This window comes from Neocloeon triangulifer, unplaced genomic scaffold (assembly GCF_031216515.1).
Source record: "Neocloeon triangulifer isolate White Clay Creek 2 clone unplaced genomic scaffold, ASM3121651v1 ptg000022l, whole genome shotgun sequence".
Lineage (NCBI taxonomy): Eukaryota > Metazoa > Arthropoda > Insecta > Ephemeroptera > Baetidae > Neocloeon > Neocloeon triangulifer.
This window is the reverse complement of record NW_026775562.1, coordinates 2,836,915-2,854,369: the sequence shown is the minus strand read 5'-3', so window position 1 is coordinate 2,854,369 and position 17,455 is coordinate 2,836,915. Positions and strand designations below refer to the sequence as shown.

The window sequence follows — 17,455 nt, the reverse complement described above, 5'->3', positions numbered from 1 at the left end:
GGGAGGCGGTGGATATTTTTTTCTGAATTTAGAATTTTAAATACATTTAAGAACCAAAAATAAAGTTCTGCAAACTGAATAGATCTAAATGTATTCAACCAACACAGAATCAATGCAAATTATTAAATAAAAATTATAAAAATAGTGCTTTATTAAATCTTAAGAGGATGATCAATTTTAAATATGTTAAATACACCTCGAGCAAGCATTAAGTTATAAAATTTGCAAAAATTTTCACATGAAATTGCTTTTATACATTTTTTTTCCAAATTTGAGATTGGCCGAGATGTCATAGGATTGTGGATTGTGTGTGACAAACCCAGTTAATTAGAATTAATTTTACATCAATGAATTAAAATTAATCAATTTATTTTATCGATCCATATTGTTTTATCAAGAGATGGAGCAAGCTTGCAGTCATGAGTGTGCGGCTGATAAATTTTAAACTTCTTGCTCTCCAGCGAGCGACCCCCACCCCTGGAGGCACCACGTGACGTCACAGAGCGTGACGTCACTCGGTCGGAAAGGGGGCGGGGTCTCGGCAACCTTCCAGTCTCGAGTGCCGTCGAGTGCAGAAAGAGATCTTGCTCGGGAATCGGCCCATATGGTTTTTGACTCGTTGCCAACTCACGTTCGGCGCCGAATTTGAGACCGTCACGCAGTCGGCGAGCGTCCTCGTCATCGCCAGACCCCCGTCGGCCGTCGTTCGACCGGAGACCGTCGGCCACAGCTCGCAGCACGCGTCCCACCAAAGCGAGTAAGCACCAAACTCGATCCTTTCGTGTCCCTGACACCATTGCCCGGCCGACACTTTCGGCGCCGACACCATCCTCCCTGTTCCTGAAACTGTAAAGTGGTTAAATCCTCGTTTCAAAATTCAAAACAAACCCATCGTGATTAAGACATTATAATTTGAGTAGACAAAAACAAACAAAAATAACCAAAAAAATTAACAAAATTTAATTCCTGTTTTATTCTTGGCTCGGATTATTATTATTATTTTTTATAAATTTGTATACAAATCAGCAAAATCACACAAATTTTGCCCGAAGAAAATTTTTCTGCTTGAAAAACTAGTAAAAGTTTTGCAAAATAACAAAAATTCTGCAAGCCGGTTTATTTTTTAATAATATTGCTCAAAGAATGATTTTTTTTATCGCTTTTGTTTGCGTACGGTGATGATGTTTTTTTTTATTCGGCGCGAATTTTTTGTTCAAAAACCTGTTGAGATGTCACCGCAACACACAAACATATTCAGTTTACAGTGCGTATCTCGTGTAATAAGCACCCTTGACACCGCTATGGACTCGGCATGGTATCATCTATCCAGAAATAAGGAAGGGAAATCACAGTTTTGACCTCTTTTTTAAGCCGGATTGCAACGTTAGAAAAAATATATATGAAAATCAAGAATATATCTAATTCTTTTAAATAAATAAGGGTGAAATTGAATTCAGATTTTATCAATTGTTTAAGATGTCAATAAAACTTCAGATTGCAATAAAAATTAAAAAGAATTAACAAGTTTCTGTAGTAAATTTATTTTATATCTGTTCATATTTTCTATGTATTTTTTTTTTACACAAAATACCTTCCTGGCTTTAATTTATTGATTTTTGTTTTAAACTTTTTTCACCAAGAATCAATCATTGCAGTTTTTACTTCAATTATTGTTGAATATAAATTAAATTTATCTTTTTGAATTTGAAGACAAACTTATGGTAATTCTTTTTATTAACATAATTAATTAATTAATTCATATAAATATTTTATTAAAATGTTTCCAAAATTTTATTACATTACTTTAATACAACTGTAAAGAAGCTGATAGTGGTATTTCCTGTCGCGTGGTTTTATTAGCAAGGAAATTCCCAAATATTTAATCAATGAAAAACGGATGTAGGGACCATTTTGCGTCCAGCAAAATAATTTAGATCTCTCCTTTCAATATCTCAAAAGAGCTACATGATTCTTTATGGTCCTCAATTTACAACCAATTGTCGAAGTTGCTCTGCTCAAATTTGTTGCTCGTGCACTATTTTATTTCGCATGCAAAATCGTTGGTTAGTAATTGGCTTGCTCGGCAGCCGCGCACCGCAGGCCCTCTTGCATATACATTATTCATGCTGTGCTTGTTATTATTATTATTATTATACTGCACTGGTGAATACAAAAAAAGCGAACGGGTCGGGGTATTTTCGCTTTTCGAATCACAATTATTCTCGATCTGGCGGGGACCGTGACACGAAAAGCCGCAAAGATCGCAAGACGTGGTTTGCCTGCAGCTCGATTGCTCGAGATAAACGCTCGTTATTCTTACTCATTAGATCAGGAGGGAATAGTACACGCTTGAGTAAGTGTAAAGACTGACACAAATAGGAGCGGTTAACATTTTTATTTTAAATAAATATCTAACAGGAAAATAAATGTTTCTTTTTCACAAAATCAAATATATTTTTGAGTTTTAAAAGTTTATTTTAAGATTAAAAAAGAAAACGACACATTATTTAAATAATTTCGATGGCGCCCTATCCTAATTTAAGCGCAGTGTCCCTTTAAAGTCTGCCAATAATATGCAGACCCTCTTGACACAACCCTTCTGCGCATATTCTTACATTACTCTTCAAAAGAATGAAGAATATAAATTGATTTTTTAAGGACTCTTCCTTGTAACCCAAATTTTTAACGTACTCTTAAATATATTTTTGCTTGAATTAATCCAAGTAATTTATTTTTCGACAGGAGCGTGAAGCCTGGTGATGACCTAGCTATCTGCATAGGAATGATTTCCAACCACAATTAAGTGCAGCGCCTAATCAAGCAGAAGAAATGGAGTCGGGTCTCAGAATGGGAGACTCGAACGCGGCCAGTTTCCTGCACGTCGGGGACATCGTGTCCCTGTACGCCGAGGGCAGCGCCTCTGGTTTCCTCAGCACCTTGGGGTGAAATAAAAACTTTCTTTTTTATTGTACTTATTTCAATTTATTGCATGCAGCCTCGTCGACGACCGATGCGTCGTTTGCCCTGACGCCGGAGACCTGGCGTGCCCTCCGAAAAAGTTTCGAGGTGAGTGGCCTTCGGTGAAAAATGTTGATGGTATAATTGTGTGTATGAGAGACGAGAAATAACTGATTGGCAATTAGAGTCAATAAAAGTGCAGTCGCGTGTACTTTGCCGTGAGATACTGTTACAGGGATTAATTCGAGATGTCCTCGATGAAGAGTCAACTCGGCGTCTCACAAATCAATCAGAGGTCTTTCGCAATTGGTTTGACTCTTGCTTTCTAAATTTAAGACCATCAGTATCTGATTTAGATCAAATGAGAGCTATTTTAAATTTTTGACCTAATCAATTTGAATTAAAATCTAAAACTTCTGATTTAATCATTAAATTTTCAAAATGTGTAAAACCCGATTTATGTTTAACAATTTAAAAACTATTTAATTTGTACATTAATTATTAAGCTCCGTAAGTTTCTGCAGATAGATAATTAAATTTAACTTTATCAAAATTAATATTTCTGATCAATTATTTTTGCAATCTTTAAATTTCTTTTTCTTGTAATTTCCAGACTGCCTTTTTAAGATCTGCCCGATGAATCGGTACTCGGCCCAGAAGCAATTTTGGAAAGCGGCAAAGCAGAGTGCCAGTTCATCATCGACTGATGCAGTTTTGCTCAAACGTTTGCACGTAAGTTTTCCTTACTGTGAAGAGCCTCTTGTTGAGTCATACCCACTTTGTTTATTTTCTCACAGCACGCGGCGGATATTGAAAAGAAGCAGAACGAATCTGAAAATAAAAAGATACTAGGAACCGTTGTCCAGTACGGGAGCGTCATCCAAGTTTGTTTTGATCATTTTTAAATTTTCTTATCTTTTATTAATAAATTTCAATTCAGCTGCTGCATTTGAAGTCAAACAAGTATCTGACCGTCAACAAACGCCTGCCCGCCTTGCTGGAGCGAAACGCGATGAGAGTTTACCTGGACGCAAACGGAAATGAGGGCTCTTGGCTTTACATCATGCCGTTCTACAAATTGCGGACCACGGGGGACAATGTTGTGGTCGGGGACAAGGTGATCCTCAACCCTGTCAACGCAGGCCAACAAGTGCTCCACGTCGCAGCAAACTATGAGCTGCCAGATAATTTAGGCTGCAAAGAAGTATTATTTATTTTTAATTAATTACAAAAAATAAGTCCACAAATTTAAGGTCAACGTCGTCAATTCAAACACTTCCTGGAAAGTGACGCTCTTCATGGAGCACAGAGAAAATCTGGAGGAGATTTTAAAAGGTGGAGATGTCGTGCGTCTCTTTCACGCTGAACAGGAAAAGTTCCTGACGGTGGACGAGTACAAAAAGGCGCAGCACGTTTTCTTGAGGACAACTGGCCGTACTTCGGCTACGGCGGCCACCAGCAGCAAAGCTTTGTGGGAAGTCGAGGTAAGCTTTAAAGTGTGTGAATCTTTTCTCTACTTTAAGCCTGGTTTGATTGAAGGTTGTGCAACATGATCCATGCAGAGGTGGGGCTGGACATTGGAACTCTTTGTTCAGATTCAAGCACCTGGCCACCGGCAGGTACTTGGCAGCCGAGGTGGATGACGATGATATTTTGGACCAAATGAGGAGCAAACTGAAGGGAGGTTAGTGTGCCAAAATTCACACTAATATTATTAACTACTATAACATTTTAATTTAAATTTTTTGTTCAGAAGTTGGAGTGAAAGCAGGTAAAAAAATAAAATCACCCAATTCTCACAAAAACTCCAAACTCTGTAAATAAACCCCCCTATCTCCTGACTTTTGTAAAGTTCATTTCTTCAATTCACATGTCTGAGCTTGTTTTTCTAAAATAATGGTCATTTTTCCCAGACGGTTCAGTGTATCACCTAGTGGCAGTGCCGAACTCCAACGAGATTGCCTCCCTCTTTGAATTGGACCACACCACCCTAACCCGTGGGGACTCTTTAGTGCCACAATCATCCTATGTCCGTCTTCATCACCTTTGCACAGACTCCTGGGTACACAGCACTTCCATTCCCATTGACAAGGAAGAGGAGAAACCAGTCATGTCAAAAGTAAAAACTATTTAAATAATAAATAAAACAATAATACTAATAATATTAATTTTTTGCCTCTGCAGATTGGCTGTGCTCAAATAAAGGAGGATAAAGAGGCCTTTGCCCTGATTTCTGTTCCACCCATGGAGGTGAGAGATTTGGACTTTGCCAATGACGCTTGCAAAGTTCTGGCCACGATTTCGTCTCGGCTCGAGAAGGGCAACATTTCACACAACGAGAGAAGGGCGGTGACCAGTCTGTTGCAAGACGTGGTCTACTTTATTGCCAATCAAGAGAATGAGCAGAACAAGGCGGAGGCCCTGGACCTGGTTGTGAGCAACCCAAACAGAGACAGGCAGAAACTGCTGAGAGAGCAATACATTTTGAAGCAGCTCTTCAAAATACTGCAGGCGCCCTTTCTCGAGAGCACCGATGGCGAGGGTCCCTTTCTGAAGATTGAGGAACTGAACGACCCTCGACATGCTGCTTACAAAAACATCTTCAGACTCTGCTACCGTATTTTGAGGCTCAGCCAGCAGGACTACAGAAAAAATCAAGTATGAAAGGAAATCAACTAATTTGTTTTTAATTAAAATAATTTTCATTTTTAGGAATACATAGCAAAGCACTTTGGCTTCATGCAAAAGCAAATTGGCTACGACATTCTGGCCGAGGACACCATCACTGCCCTTCTGCACAATAATAGGAAGCTGCTGGAGAAACACATTACTGCTGCTGAAATTGAGACCTTTGTCGGTCTTGTGAGGAAAAACATGACCAACTGGCAGTCCCGCTTCCTCGATTACCTCTCCGACTTGTGCATTTCCAACAAAAAAGCCATTGCTGTCACCCAGGAGCTAATCTGCAAAAGCGTTCTCAGCTCCAAAAACTCCGACATACTCATTGAAACAAAGTAAATTCTGCAAAACTTAATCTGGATTTAACTAAATTGAAATTTTCAGAATGGAACCTGTGGTTAAAGCAATCGAGTTGCCCGACGGTTCAATTCAAGAAAACAAAGTTAGGGAAGTGTCTCTCATGTGGAGCAATCAGAAAGTAAGACAGATATTAATATTTTAGTTTAATTTTGTAATCTTTTTTATTTCAGTACTCTATGCAGTTGACTGAACTTTCAAAGAAGGACAGACCCACAATCAAAGGTGTCGATTGTGCAGCAGTCCTGGACTACTACCGTCACCAGCTGGACCTCTTTTCCAACATGTGCCTAAATAGACAGTACCTTGCCCTGAATAATCTCTCACCACATCTCGACATTGATCTGATTTTAAAGTAAAATTTAAAAAGAAAAATCAATTTAAGAAACTAAAATTCAATTTTATATTAGATGCATGGCTGACGAAAATGTGTTCTACGAACTGAGAGCCTCGTTTTGTCGGCTCATGCTGCACCTCCATGTGGACAGAGACCCTCAAGAGCAAGTGACGCCAGTCAAGTATGCGCGTCTCTGGTCTGAGATTCCATCAAAGATGTCCATAATTGAGTAAGACGTTTTCGACATACGCACTTTTCAGGGCTAAAATATTCACTTTTCTTTTGTCGCTTATCATTTGCTGGTTTAGGGAATTCTGTCAACCTTTGGCGCACCTTATCTGAGTAAATAAAGTGTGGTCTTTATTTTTGAGAATTTTAACTATAGCCGTGCAATTTTGTTGTTCACTAATCGTACTTTTGAGTTTGGAGTAGTTTTATTGATGATTGAGAGTTGCTTTTTTATTCCTTTTTGCACCACAACCGAGCATGACAAATTAAATTCTACCACTGACATTTTTTGTTTCTAAATTGCAGCTATGATAGCAATAAAACGCCTGACCAGCACAAGGAGGCGGTGAGGGCAAGGTTCAGCTCCACCATTATGTTTGTTGAGGATTACTTGTGCAATGTTGTGGCCAAAATGTGGAGTTTTGCCGACCAAGACCAAAATAAACTAACGTTTGAGGTAAAAATTAAAAGAGGACCAAGTTTTAAATTCACAATTGACAAAACCAGGTGGTAAAATTGGCAAGAGACCTCATCTACTTTGGATTCTACAGCTTCAGCGATCTGTTGAGGTTGACAAAAACACTTCTCAGCATCCTCGACTGCGTTTCGGAGAACGAGTTTGTCAACGGCAAGATTCCGATCGGCGAGATTGATTGTGAGTTGCAATTAAAATCGAGCGGGGGTTTATGTCTGCCAGCGTTGAGACTGAAAGTGCAGATCCTTGGAAACTTTAATTAGCTTCAGGCTTTTAATGAATTGCTTTGAGTTTGATACACACACAAAAATAACTCTGGGAACATTGAATGATGCAGTTTCTGCATGTTTGTTCCAAAAGCTGAGCAAACAGAAGAGGACTCTGAAGGTAGGGATTGGGGCGCTTTCAATGTTTTCCTGCACTGCCTGATTAAAGTTTCAGCCAGTTTATTTTTTATGTGTTTTATATTAATTTTTTTATTTAATAAGTTATTGTGAACGAATTAATTTATTATTTTCATAACTTTCTTTGCGGTTATTAACAATTTTATGATTGTATTAATATTATTATTATTTGCCTTATTTTGCATGCGCCTTTGACATTTTGTTTGGTTTTCTGTCTCTTTTTGTTTGCTGTCGCTGCAGCCGAAGGGGGTGTTTTGCGTTCTATCGGGGACATGGGGGCCGTCATGACGAGCTTGACTCTTGGGGCGGCAGGACTTGGTAGATCTGTTATACCCGTAGCTGTCCAGAAGACGCCCTCCCAGCTGAAGAAGGAGTACCCGCTCATCATGGACACCAAGCTCAAGATCATCGAAATACTCCAGGTACAGAAAATAATTTAATATTAATAAAAATGAACTTGTAATTATTTCTTAACGTTTGTAGTTCATATTGGATGTGAGGTTGGACTACAGGATCAGCTGTCTGCTCTCCATCTTCAGAAGGGAGTTTGATGAGAATGAGAATAAGGGCATGGGCCAGAAGGGAATTGATTTGGACAGTATTGGCTCACAAGCTGAAGGAATTTTCGGGTCAAGGTAGTTGTAATTTAAATGCAATCATAGGGAGATTTAAATTTTAATTTCAGTGAGGAATGTGCGGCGCTCGATTTGGACGGCCAGGGTGGCCGCACCTTTCTGAGGGTGCTGCTGCACTTGACCATGCATGACTACCCTCCACTAGTGAGTGGTGCCCTTCACTTGCTGTTCCGACACTTCAGCCAGAGACAAGAGGTTCTGCAAGCGTTCAAACAAGTCCAGCTTCTGGTGTCGGACAGCGACGTCGAGTCCTACAAACAAATCAAGGCGGATCTTGATGTTCTCCGTCAGTCCGTTGAGAAGTCTGAGCTCTGGGTGAGCGCTTTTAAAAACAACCTTATTTGAAAGAATTTGACATAATTTTACTTTATATAGGTCTACAAAGCAAGGAGTGCTGACGAGCACGGAAAAAAGAAGAACGGGAAAGATGATGATGGAGACGAAACCAGGGAGGAAGTCAAAGAACCGGTTAAAAAGACACCTACCATGCTAACTGCCTATGACAAGCAGGGGTCAGCCATTGACCTTGACATTGGTCCCTTGCTGCACCAAGATCAGACTGAGGAATACAAGAAAATGCAACAAGTAGAAAAAAATTATTTTAATTTTATTCGGTTTTAATTTAAATTATACTTGAAGATTTTGAGAAGGATGAATAAACTTTGCACGCAAGTTGGGCCTGGAGATGCTATTAAGCCAAGGAAACATGAGCAGAGACTGTTAAGGAACGTCGGTGTTCACACAGTTGTGCTCGATCTCTTGCAAATCCCCTACGACAAGAAGGAGGACGTTCGGATGAATGAACTGATGCGTCTTGCCCACGAATTTCTGCAGAACTTTTGCCTAGGGAACCAACAGAACCAATCGCTGCTCCACAAGCAACTGGATCTTTTCTTAAATCCAGGAGTACAATTTTACCCAAATTAATTTTGCTACTTTTTTTCATTTGAATTTTGTAGATTTTAGAGGCGGAGACCGTGTGCAGCATATTCCAGGACAACTCGTCCCTGTGCAATGAAGTCAACGAAAAAGTCATCCAGCATTTTGTGCACTGCATTGAAACACATGGAAAACATGTGCAGTATTTGAAATTCTTGCAAACCATTGTCAAAGCGGAGAACCAATTTATAAGAAAGTGCCAGGATATGGTCATGCAAGAGGTAAAATTTCACATTTAAGTTTTTGGTGTGAAATTAAATTTTCATATAATTTATTTAGTTGGTGAATGCTGGAGAGGATGTTCTGATTTTCTACAACGACAAGTCCTCATTTAATCAGTTCATTGATATGATGCGCTCCGAGCGGCACCGAATGGACGAAAGCAGCGCTTTGAAGTAAATTCGAGTTGATCCTCTAAATTTAAAGTGATTAATGAAAATATTCCCAGGTATCATGTGGAGCTGGTTAAACTTTTAGCCTGTTGCACAATGGGAAAAAATGTGTACACTGAGATTAAATGCCACAGTTTGCTGCCTTTGGATGATATTGTCACCATGGTGTGCCATCAAGACTGCATTCCCGAAGTACGTTTTTGAATACATTCAAGTCCAGTATTGTTAATTTTTACTTAATTTATTATCAGGTTAAAGATTCATACATCAACTTTTTGAACCACTGCTACATCGACACAGAGGTTGAAATGAAAGAGATCTATACCTCGAACCACATGTGGAGTTTGTTCGAACGTAGTTTCCTTGTGGACATGGGCCAGGTCGCCGAGCTGGACGATTCTGAGTTGGACACGGCGTTGAAGAATTACGTGGCCAACAGTGTCATGAACATCATTAGTACCTTCTTCAATAGTCCTTTCTCAGACCAGAGTACCACAGTGCAGGTGCGCCTTTTGCTATTTTAGTAAAAAAAAGAGTCTAGTCAGCTGGCAGCATGGCATTTTGATCCATAAATCATCTATTCCACCAGAATGAAATCTATTCTCGCCAATTTTCAATTTCGCTGCCATAATTTCTTAACATCTGATTGTTATTGACCTAATTTTCTTCTGTTGATCCTGTCGTGTTCATTTAATAGTTTAAAGACCAAGGAGATTGAAATTTTGTGTTTGAAACATAAACTTAATACTTAATTTGAATTATCAATCATACAACTTTGGAATTTCAAACTTGCTTGCGGTCTTATTGCTACTTTTTCATTGTGTTTTAAATATTGATATTATGTGACTCTTAGTAATTTCTGGCACATCATATTAGAAATCATTTTTAATCAAATTAGATTAACAATTTAGAACTATTCAGACTAACTTTAGTAGAAAAGCTGCTTGTTTAGAGAACAATTTACACACATTAATTAATTAATTAATTTAATCTCATAAATAATTCGTAGAGCAACATGTGCTTTCTTTAATTTTGATCGGCGGCAGAATGTCCCTCCATAAACAGAGGCTGCTGCCGTGGGCATGTAGATTGAATACAGTTTGAACACACGGCTGCTGTCCAATGCTGTCTCTCATGTCTCTTGTTGCATGTGTTGTTGATTTTTCATTGGGGTTTAGAAACAACTGCGCGAGGCCGCTATGTTTTGGAGCCAGCACGCATACAAAGCGCACAGTAAAGTGAGTATTTACATCATTTGCGAAACGCAAATTCACTTAACCTCGCATTAAAAAAAATTAATTTTGTTAGAAAAAAACTTTTAATTGTTAGACCTTCGTATATGGTTGCTTGGCTTTGTTGGTGTGCACGTGTCTCTAATGACCTCTACTGATGTTTTAACTTGACCTTTGGTTACATGTCCCTACCGAAATTCCCTTTTTCAAAATTTGTGTGAACCATTCTGCCCTCTGCAAATTTATATGCTTTTAATTTATTCGTTAATCTGACGCTGGATTCGGAAATTCTAGACCAGACAGCCCATTTTTGTTCAACTGCTGCAGTCAGCAATCAACGTTTCTCAGAGCAGTTGGCTCTCGCTAGCGCAAAGATTCAACGTTGAGAACTGCATCAAAACCCTTTCCGATGTTGGTGAGTTTTCAAAATTAAATTTATTTTGTAAAAATAAATCGACGAAATGTTAATTTCAGCAAAAACTCGTGCAATCGCCATCCCGACGGAGCTGGAGAATAAAGTGCACATCATGTTCAGCAAGAAAACCATGTCCAGGCACACAGCCCGGTGGAAAAACGTGTCAAAAAATCCGAGCAAGATCGAACGATCGCAGTCGCAGGTAGTAAGTGTATTTTTTTCCTCGGACACACTGCGTGCATTTTCTCACTCGACAGTTTTCAGTTTTTGGGTTTGCATTTTTTCCTTTTTATTTATTTTGTTTAACACTCTTGCTGCATGTTGGCTTGTTTTTTAGTCTAATGAGTGCCACTCATTGCAAAGCATTAACGAAAACGACGAAGTCTTAATTTCTTCTCCTGATGCATGCACTAACACTGTAAGTTTCATTCTCTCCACTTTCAGATTTACAACTTTTCTATACAATTAATACAATTTGCTATTTACTGATTTTGCATTTATAAAAATACGCTTTGATGCCTGATTTTTTTTCGGGTTTGAAATTTATTCCTGACAAGTCTCTCCCTTTCAGTTAATGCGCCTAGACAGAAGCATAATTGAAGGACTCCACGACATAGTCTCTTTGTTGGAAGACAAATTAGAACCTCTGGTTCAGTCTGAGTTGTCGCTGCTAGTCGACATCCTCTACAGACCTGAACTGCTCTTCCCCCCAAACACTGAGGCTCGAAAACGCTGTGAGAATGGCGGATTCATTAGACGGTATATTTATTGAAAAATATTTAAATTTTAAATAAATCAATTTATGTTTAAATTCAGACTGATCAAACACACGGAAAAATTGCTCGAGGAAAAGGAGGAGAAACTGTGCGTCAAGGTTTTGCGAACTTTGCGTGAAATGATGGCCATCGACAACGAGTACAAAGAAAAGGTAACACTTTAAAAAATAAAATTTTTGTTGGATTTTTTTTTTTTTTAATTTTATGAAGAGAATTTGTTAAAATCTTGATAAATTTTTACAATGGTTAAATAGCAAACAATTAGGATTGAGAGCAGGTCAATGACGAGTTAAATATTTTACCTTTAAATAAGAAATTGCTGCATGAAATACATAATAACCTGATTTTTGAATATTAATTTTTTTGCATCTCAAAGACACGTTATAATTATTATTTTGAAACTCGAATCATTAGCAGCTGCGAATTTCGGGCATAAAACTTTCAGCTTTGGCGGTGCATTTTGCTTATTACTGGCTTTTGCTTTATTAATTTGATATTGAAAACCATCTGAAATTGCATAAAATATTGACAAAGGTGCTGGTTTGTTCCGAATGCTTTCCCCAGGCCGAAATTCTTACAGTCGAAGAATTGGAAGACAAAATCAGGGTAGGAAAACCTATAGATGTGAAATAAAAAGCAGAAGTACATAGTCAACTAAAAAAACCTTCCCCCGTTCCTCCTCCACACACGTTATTCAAATAGATTAGAAAAAAACACGCAGAAAATTTTAATCGATGTACCTTAGCGCCTTGACAAAAATTTCTTGTATGCTTAAAGTAGCTGTGATGTGTTGCATGCGCGCCTTAATTGTACTTTTTTATAATTAAAAATTCATCAAGTGTGAAATTTTAATAAGTTTTGAATTCCAGGGAGATGTGTTGCGAAATCATCTGCTGATGCGATATTTTGGGAGGAACTTCATTCAGAAAAAGGAGAATGTAGATATAAGTGTGCGAGGGCCTATGCCTGTGATCACACACGGGCCAGGAGGTGCGATAATTTTACGAAACTCTGCAGAATTTTTGAAATGTTTAAAAACAGCAAAAATATTGAGTCGAGCTGGTCGAACTTTACACGAGGTTCAGAGCCACTTGGACAAAGAGGGCGCCTCGGACCTTGTGGTCGAGTTGGTCATCAAGTCGGTGCATTCGCCGTCAATTTTTGTTGAGGCGGTCGAACTGGGCATCGCCATGTTGGAGGGAGGAAATTCCATTATTCAGAAGAGCATGTACAATAAGCTGAGGGCAGGAGACCTCAGCCAATCCTTTTTCAAGGTAATTATTATAAAATTTTTAGCTGTCAAAAATTATTAATTAAAAACTTTTAGGTGTTTTATGACAAAATGAGAGACGCCCAACAAGAGATAAAGTCCACCGTGACTGTGAACACCTCAGACATTGCAGCCAAAGCCCACGAAGACAAGGAAAGCAAAGAACTGGACAAGATTGCGAGGAAAAAGAGTAAGTTGAATTTAATTTTACAAATTTATTTTAAATTATGTAAATTTCAGGCAGAGCCAATGGCATTGTTTTGACGGAGGAGATTCGGGAGGAATTGAATCAAGTGGCGCTGGAGGGACCAAGCGCTCTGGCCAGGGTCAGGGCTTCAATAGATCTGCAAGGTTTGTTATAAATTTTCATCCTCTTCAATTAAACTAAAATTAAAAATCACAGCTGATGAGACTGGTGCTTTGCTCCTCTCCGGATCTGCCATCGAGGACATGATTGCGGAGAAACAGGAGCGGCATCGAGAGCAGGAGGAACAACCTAACCTTTCGACCAAGGTGCTTGTGATGCAACCAATTCTGCGCTTCCTGCAGCTCCTCTGCGAAAATCACAACCGCGACCTACAGAACCTGCTGCGCACCCAGACCAACAAAACCAACTACAATCTGGTCTCGGAGACTTTGATGTTCCTCGACTGCATCTGCGGCTCCACCACAGGCGGCCTGGGTCTGCTCGGCCTCTACATCAACGAATTAAATGTGGCTCTCATCAACCAAACGCTGGAAACACTAACTGAATATTGCCAGGTAAATAAAAAAAAATTTTAATAAAAGAAAAGAAATTGAATTTTTAAACCAAAGGGTCCATGTCATGACAATCAAAACTGCATTGCAACACACGAATCGAACGGACTGGACATCATCACTGCCCTCATTCTAAATGACATCAACCCGCTTGGGAAGAAAAATATTGAACTGGTGCTTGAGCTGAAAAACAACGCTTCTAAACTGCTGCTGGCTATCATGGAGAGCAGGGGAGACAGCGAAAATGCTGAGAGGATTCTTTACAACATGAACCCCAAGCAATTGGTACTTTTTTATTTTGATATTTTACATATTAAATTAAATTTTTCTTTTTAAAAAAGGTTGATGTTGCTTGCCGAGCATTCCACCAAGAAACCAGTGTTGAGGTTTCCACCATCGAGGACGACCTCTCCGACACCGAAGGAGGTGTTTCTCCGAGAGAGGTGGGAATTATTAAAACTTTAATTTAAAAAAATGACCATATTTTTGCAAAGGTTGGTCACAACATTTACATCCTGTGTCACCAACTTGCTCAACACAACAAAGAGTTGGCGGCGATGCTGAAACCTTCCGAGATAAACAGTGATCCCAAAATCAACCTGGCATTGACTTACTACGCTTCCCACACAGCACAGATTGAAGTATTTAAAACATAAATTTATCTGAAATTCCTCTCAAACTGACAATTTTTAATAGATTGTGAGATCTGACCGCACACTGGAGCAAATTGTGTTCCCCATCCCTGAGACCTGCGAGTATCTCACTTCGGACACCAAGTCCAGAATTTTCAACACTGCCGAGTTGGACGATCAGGGCTCAAAGGTTTCAGACTTTTTCGAGAAGACAGAGGACATGTTTGATGAGATGAAGTGGCAGAAAAAGTTGAGGGGTCAGTTTTTATTTTAATTATTACAATTTTTTTTTTAAACAATTTCCTCTTTTTATTTCAGGCCAACCTTTGTTGTTTTGGGTGAGCAGTTACATGTCTCTGTGGAGCGCCATGCTTTTCAACTGCGCCGTTTTCATCAACGTCATTGTGGCCTTCTTCTACCCCTTTGACGAGAACGTTCCAAGTAAGGCGCTACCTTCATTAATTTCCCTATAGCTTCGTTTGCATAAGTTTTCTTGCAACCCGTAGTCGTGAGCACCCACTGGTCTGCCCTGACGTGGGCTGTGATGATGGTGTCGGCTGCAATAGTGATCACTGTTCCTCGCCAAGCCAGCGTCAAAACGCTCGTCGCTTTCACAATCGTTCGGATGATTTTGTCTATAGGTCCCGAACCAACCCTTCTTCTCCTAGGCACCATCACCGTCAGTTTAAATTTTTTATTCATTTAAACAATTTTTAAGTTAAAAAATTTCAGGTGTTTCTCAAAGGAATCCATTTAGTCAGCATAATGGGCAATCAAGGCACCTTTACAAAAAACTTTAGGCAAATCGCCACTGATTTTGAGTTGATTTACCACCTGATTTACCTGACTTTTTGTGTGCTGGCGCTTTTCATGCATCCGTTCTTTTACTCTGTTTTGGTATTAAAATCAAGTTTGTTAATATTTCTGATTTTTATAAATAAATTTCAAGCTATTCGACGTTGTTTATCGAGAGGAGACTTTGCTGAATGTGATCAGGTCGGTGACCAGAAACGGCAGGTCCATCATTTTAACAGCCGTGCTCGCCCTTATTTTGGTCTACATGTTTTCCATTATTGGATTTATGTTCTTCCGAGACGACTTCCTGGTCACGGTTGACGGAGAAGTTGAATGTGAGAATATATATATATATATATATATATATATATATATATATATATATATATATATATATATATATATATATATATATATATATATAAAAAAATATATTAAAAATATTATCTAAATTCAACAGCAAATGGTTTTGCGGATGCTGTGAGCGAGGAGCTGTCTTGCTCTGCAGATGAAAAGAACTGCACAGCCGAGCCAATTGTCAATCATTACTCTAAAGAAGGTTGGATTATTTATAAATTAAAAAATTGAAAATTAAATAATAAAAAAACTGCCTTTTAGCCAATCAAGTGGTGGCGACGGTTGAAGATTCAGGAGAGTTTAAAGAGCGTGCCTGTGATTCTCTCGTCATGTGCATCCTGACCACCCTGAATCAGGGTTTGCGGAACGGAGGCGGCATTGGTGACATTTTGAGAGCACCAAGCAGCAAAGTAAGTTTGAATTAAATTGAAAATCCTCTAATTCTCGCCAAAAATTTTAGGAAACACTTTTTGTAGCAAGAGTGGTGTACGACCTGCTGTTCTTCTTCATAGTGATCATTATTGTCCTGAACCTAATTTTTGGTGTCATCATCGACACCTTCGCCGACCTCAGGAGTGAGAAACAGCAAAAGGAGCTGATTCTTAAAAATACCTGCTTTGTTTGCGGTGAGCTTAATTTATATTATCAAGAAAATTTAAATAAATTTTGATGAAATTAGGGCTCAATCGATCTGCTTTTGACAACAAGACTGTCAGCTTTGAGGAGCACACCAAGAGTGAACACAACATGTGGCACTACTTGTACTTCATTGTGTTGGTAAAAGTTAAGGACCCCACCGAGTTCACTGGTCCTGAGAGTTACGTCTACGCCATGGTCAAGGTAAACGCGATTTTATAATTATTTTTGTCTAAATTAAATAGAATTTCTAAAGGCGCGAGATTTGGACTGGTTCCCGAGGATGCGGGCCATGTCTTTGGCGGCAGACGAGGGCGAGGGGGAGCAGATGGAGTTGCGGACTTTGCAGGAGCAACTCGTCCTGACCCAGAGCCTGGTCATCAACCTTTCGCAGCAGCTGACAGAACTCAAAGATCAGGTTGAGCAGAGCCGACAATTTTTGCGCTTTTCTTTAACTAACAGAAAATATGACGTTCAGATGACCGAGCAGCGCAAACAGAAGCAGAGGATCGGCCTACTCAACCCTGGCGCCTTCATCCATAGTCAGTCCTACCAGTAACAGGGGCAGTACAAAGCCAGCACAATTACACTGTTCGAATTACCTGCGTACTTAGTGTTCAAAAGAACGACGTGTTACAAATTTCTGCAATTCTTTTGTCTATAGTGTTGATTTTTTTTCTTTTTGAAAATCTATTACGTTAATACTTTAGCAAGAAGTGTGCGTGTTTATGTTGAAATGTTTTTATGATATATATTATATTTTTTGTTTTACTCACAAGTAATCGGCTGATTAAGAGCGACTAGTCACAGAGAATTAATCAATCACTCCTCGGCTCGAAAATATACTGCAGTTTTATTTTGTGGCTCACGTTTGATGCAGTAGAAAAACCACGGATTACGTTGATAATGAGTTAAAATAATTTTGTCTTGTAAGCAGAAAGAAATTGAATTATGTATTCAACCCGTGCTTGTTGATAAAAAAAATGAATACTTCCACTCCACTTGAAAAGCAATAAAGGTCATAATCAATCTCTCTAAATATAAAACTTCTTTCGTTGCAATAAAAAAATGTTTATCCCTGAGCTAAAAAATGATTATTTGGAAGTTGGAAAGAGGGGCATATATTAAAGTGTGCTGAAAAATTGGACGTTTTTACAATCGTGATTTACGATTATGCGC

At 38.9% G+C, this 17,455-nt stretch overlaps 1 protein-coding gene across 20 annotated transcripts; it reads left to right on the top strand.

Moving 5' to 3' along the window:
* Positions 1–529: 529 nt before the first annotated feature.
* On the top strand, positions 530–17,316 carry LOC132204818 (inositol 1,4,5-trisphosphate receptor). Of its 20 annotated transcripts, none has more exons than XM_059633619.1 (53): positions 530–757; positions 2,743–2,942; positions 2,996–3,066; positions 3,572–3,690; positions 3,756–3,842; positions 3,899–4,162; positions 4,212–4,442; positions 4,498–4,642; positions 4,712–4,729; positions 4,872–5,077; positions 5,143–5,616; positions 5,671–5,972; positions 6,022–6,115; positions 6,168–6,349; positions 6,405–6,560; positions 6,866–7,016; positions 7,067–7,214; positions 7,395–7,421; positions 7,778–7,860; positions 7,922–8,073; positions 8,124–8,388; positions 8,449–8,658; positions 8,713–8,979; positions 9,033–9,233; positions 9,292–9,407; positions 9,461–9,596; positions 9,656–9,907; positions 10,583–10,642; positions 10,931–11,051; positions 11,111–11,256; positions 11,389–11,469; positions 11,623–11,810; positions 11,868–11,979; positions 12,362–12,433; positions 12,697–12,817; positions 12,869–13,101; positions 13,155–13,287; positions 13,338–13,448; positions 13,501–13,859; positions 13,914–14,141; positions 14,198–14,299; positions 14,351–14,497; positions 14,553–14,745; positions 14,807–14,929; positions 14,977–15,167; positions 15,221–15,385; positions 15,438–15,618; positions 15,744–15,842; positions 15,902–16,050; positions 16,101–16,266; positions 16,320–16,480; positions 16,533–16,694; positions 16,755–17,316. In XM_059633619.1, the coding sequence occupies exons 2-53, from the start codon at positions 2,830–2,832 to the stop codon at positions 16,833–16,835; spliced, it is 8,355 nt and encodes a 2,784-aa protein (XP_059489602.1). In that variant the 5' UTR covers positions 530–757; positions 2,743–2,829; the 3' UTR covers positions 16,836–17,316. The 20 variants fall into 20 exon arrangements, with proteins under 20 accessions (XP_059489602.1, XP_059489592.1, XP_059489597.1 ...); XM_059633609.1 differs by having other exon boundaries at positions 7,679–7,860; positions 11,111–11,253; XM_059633614.1 differs by having other exon boundaries at positions 7,679–7,860; positions 12,392–12,433.
* The last annotated feature ends 139 nt before the right edge of the window (positions 17,317–17,455 follow it).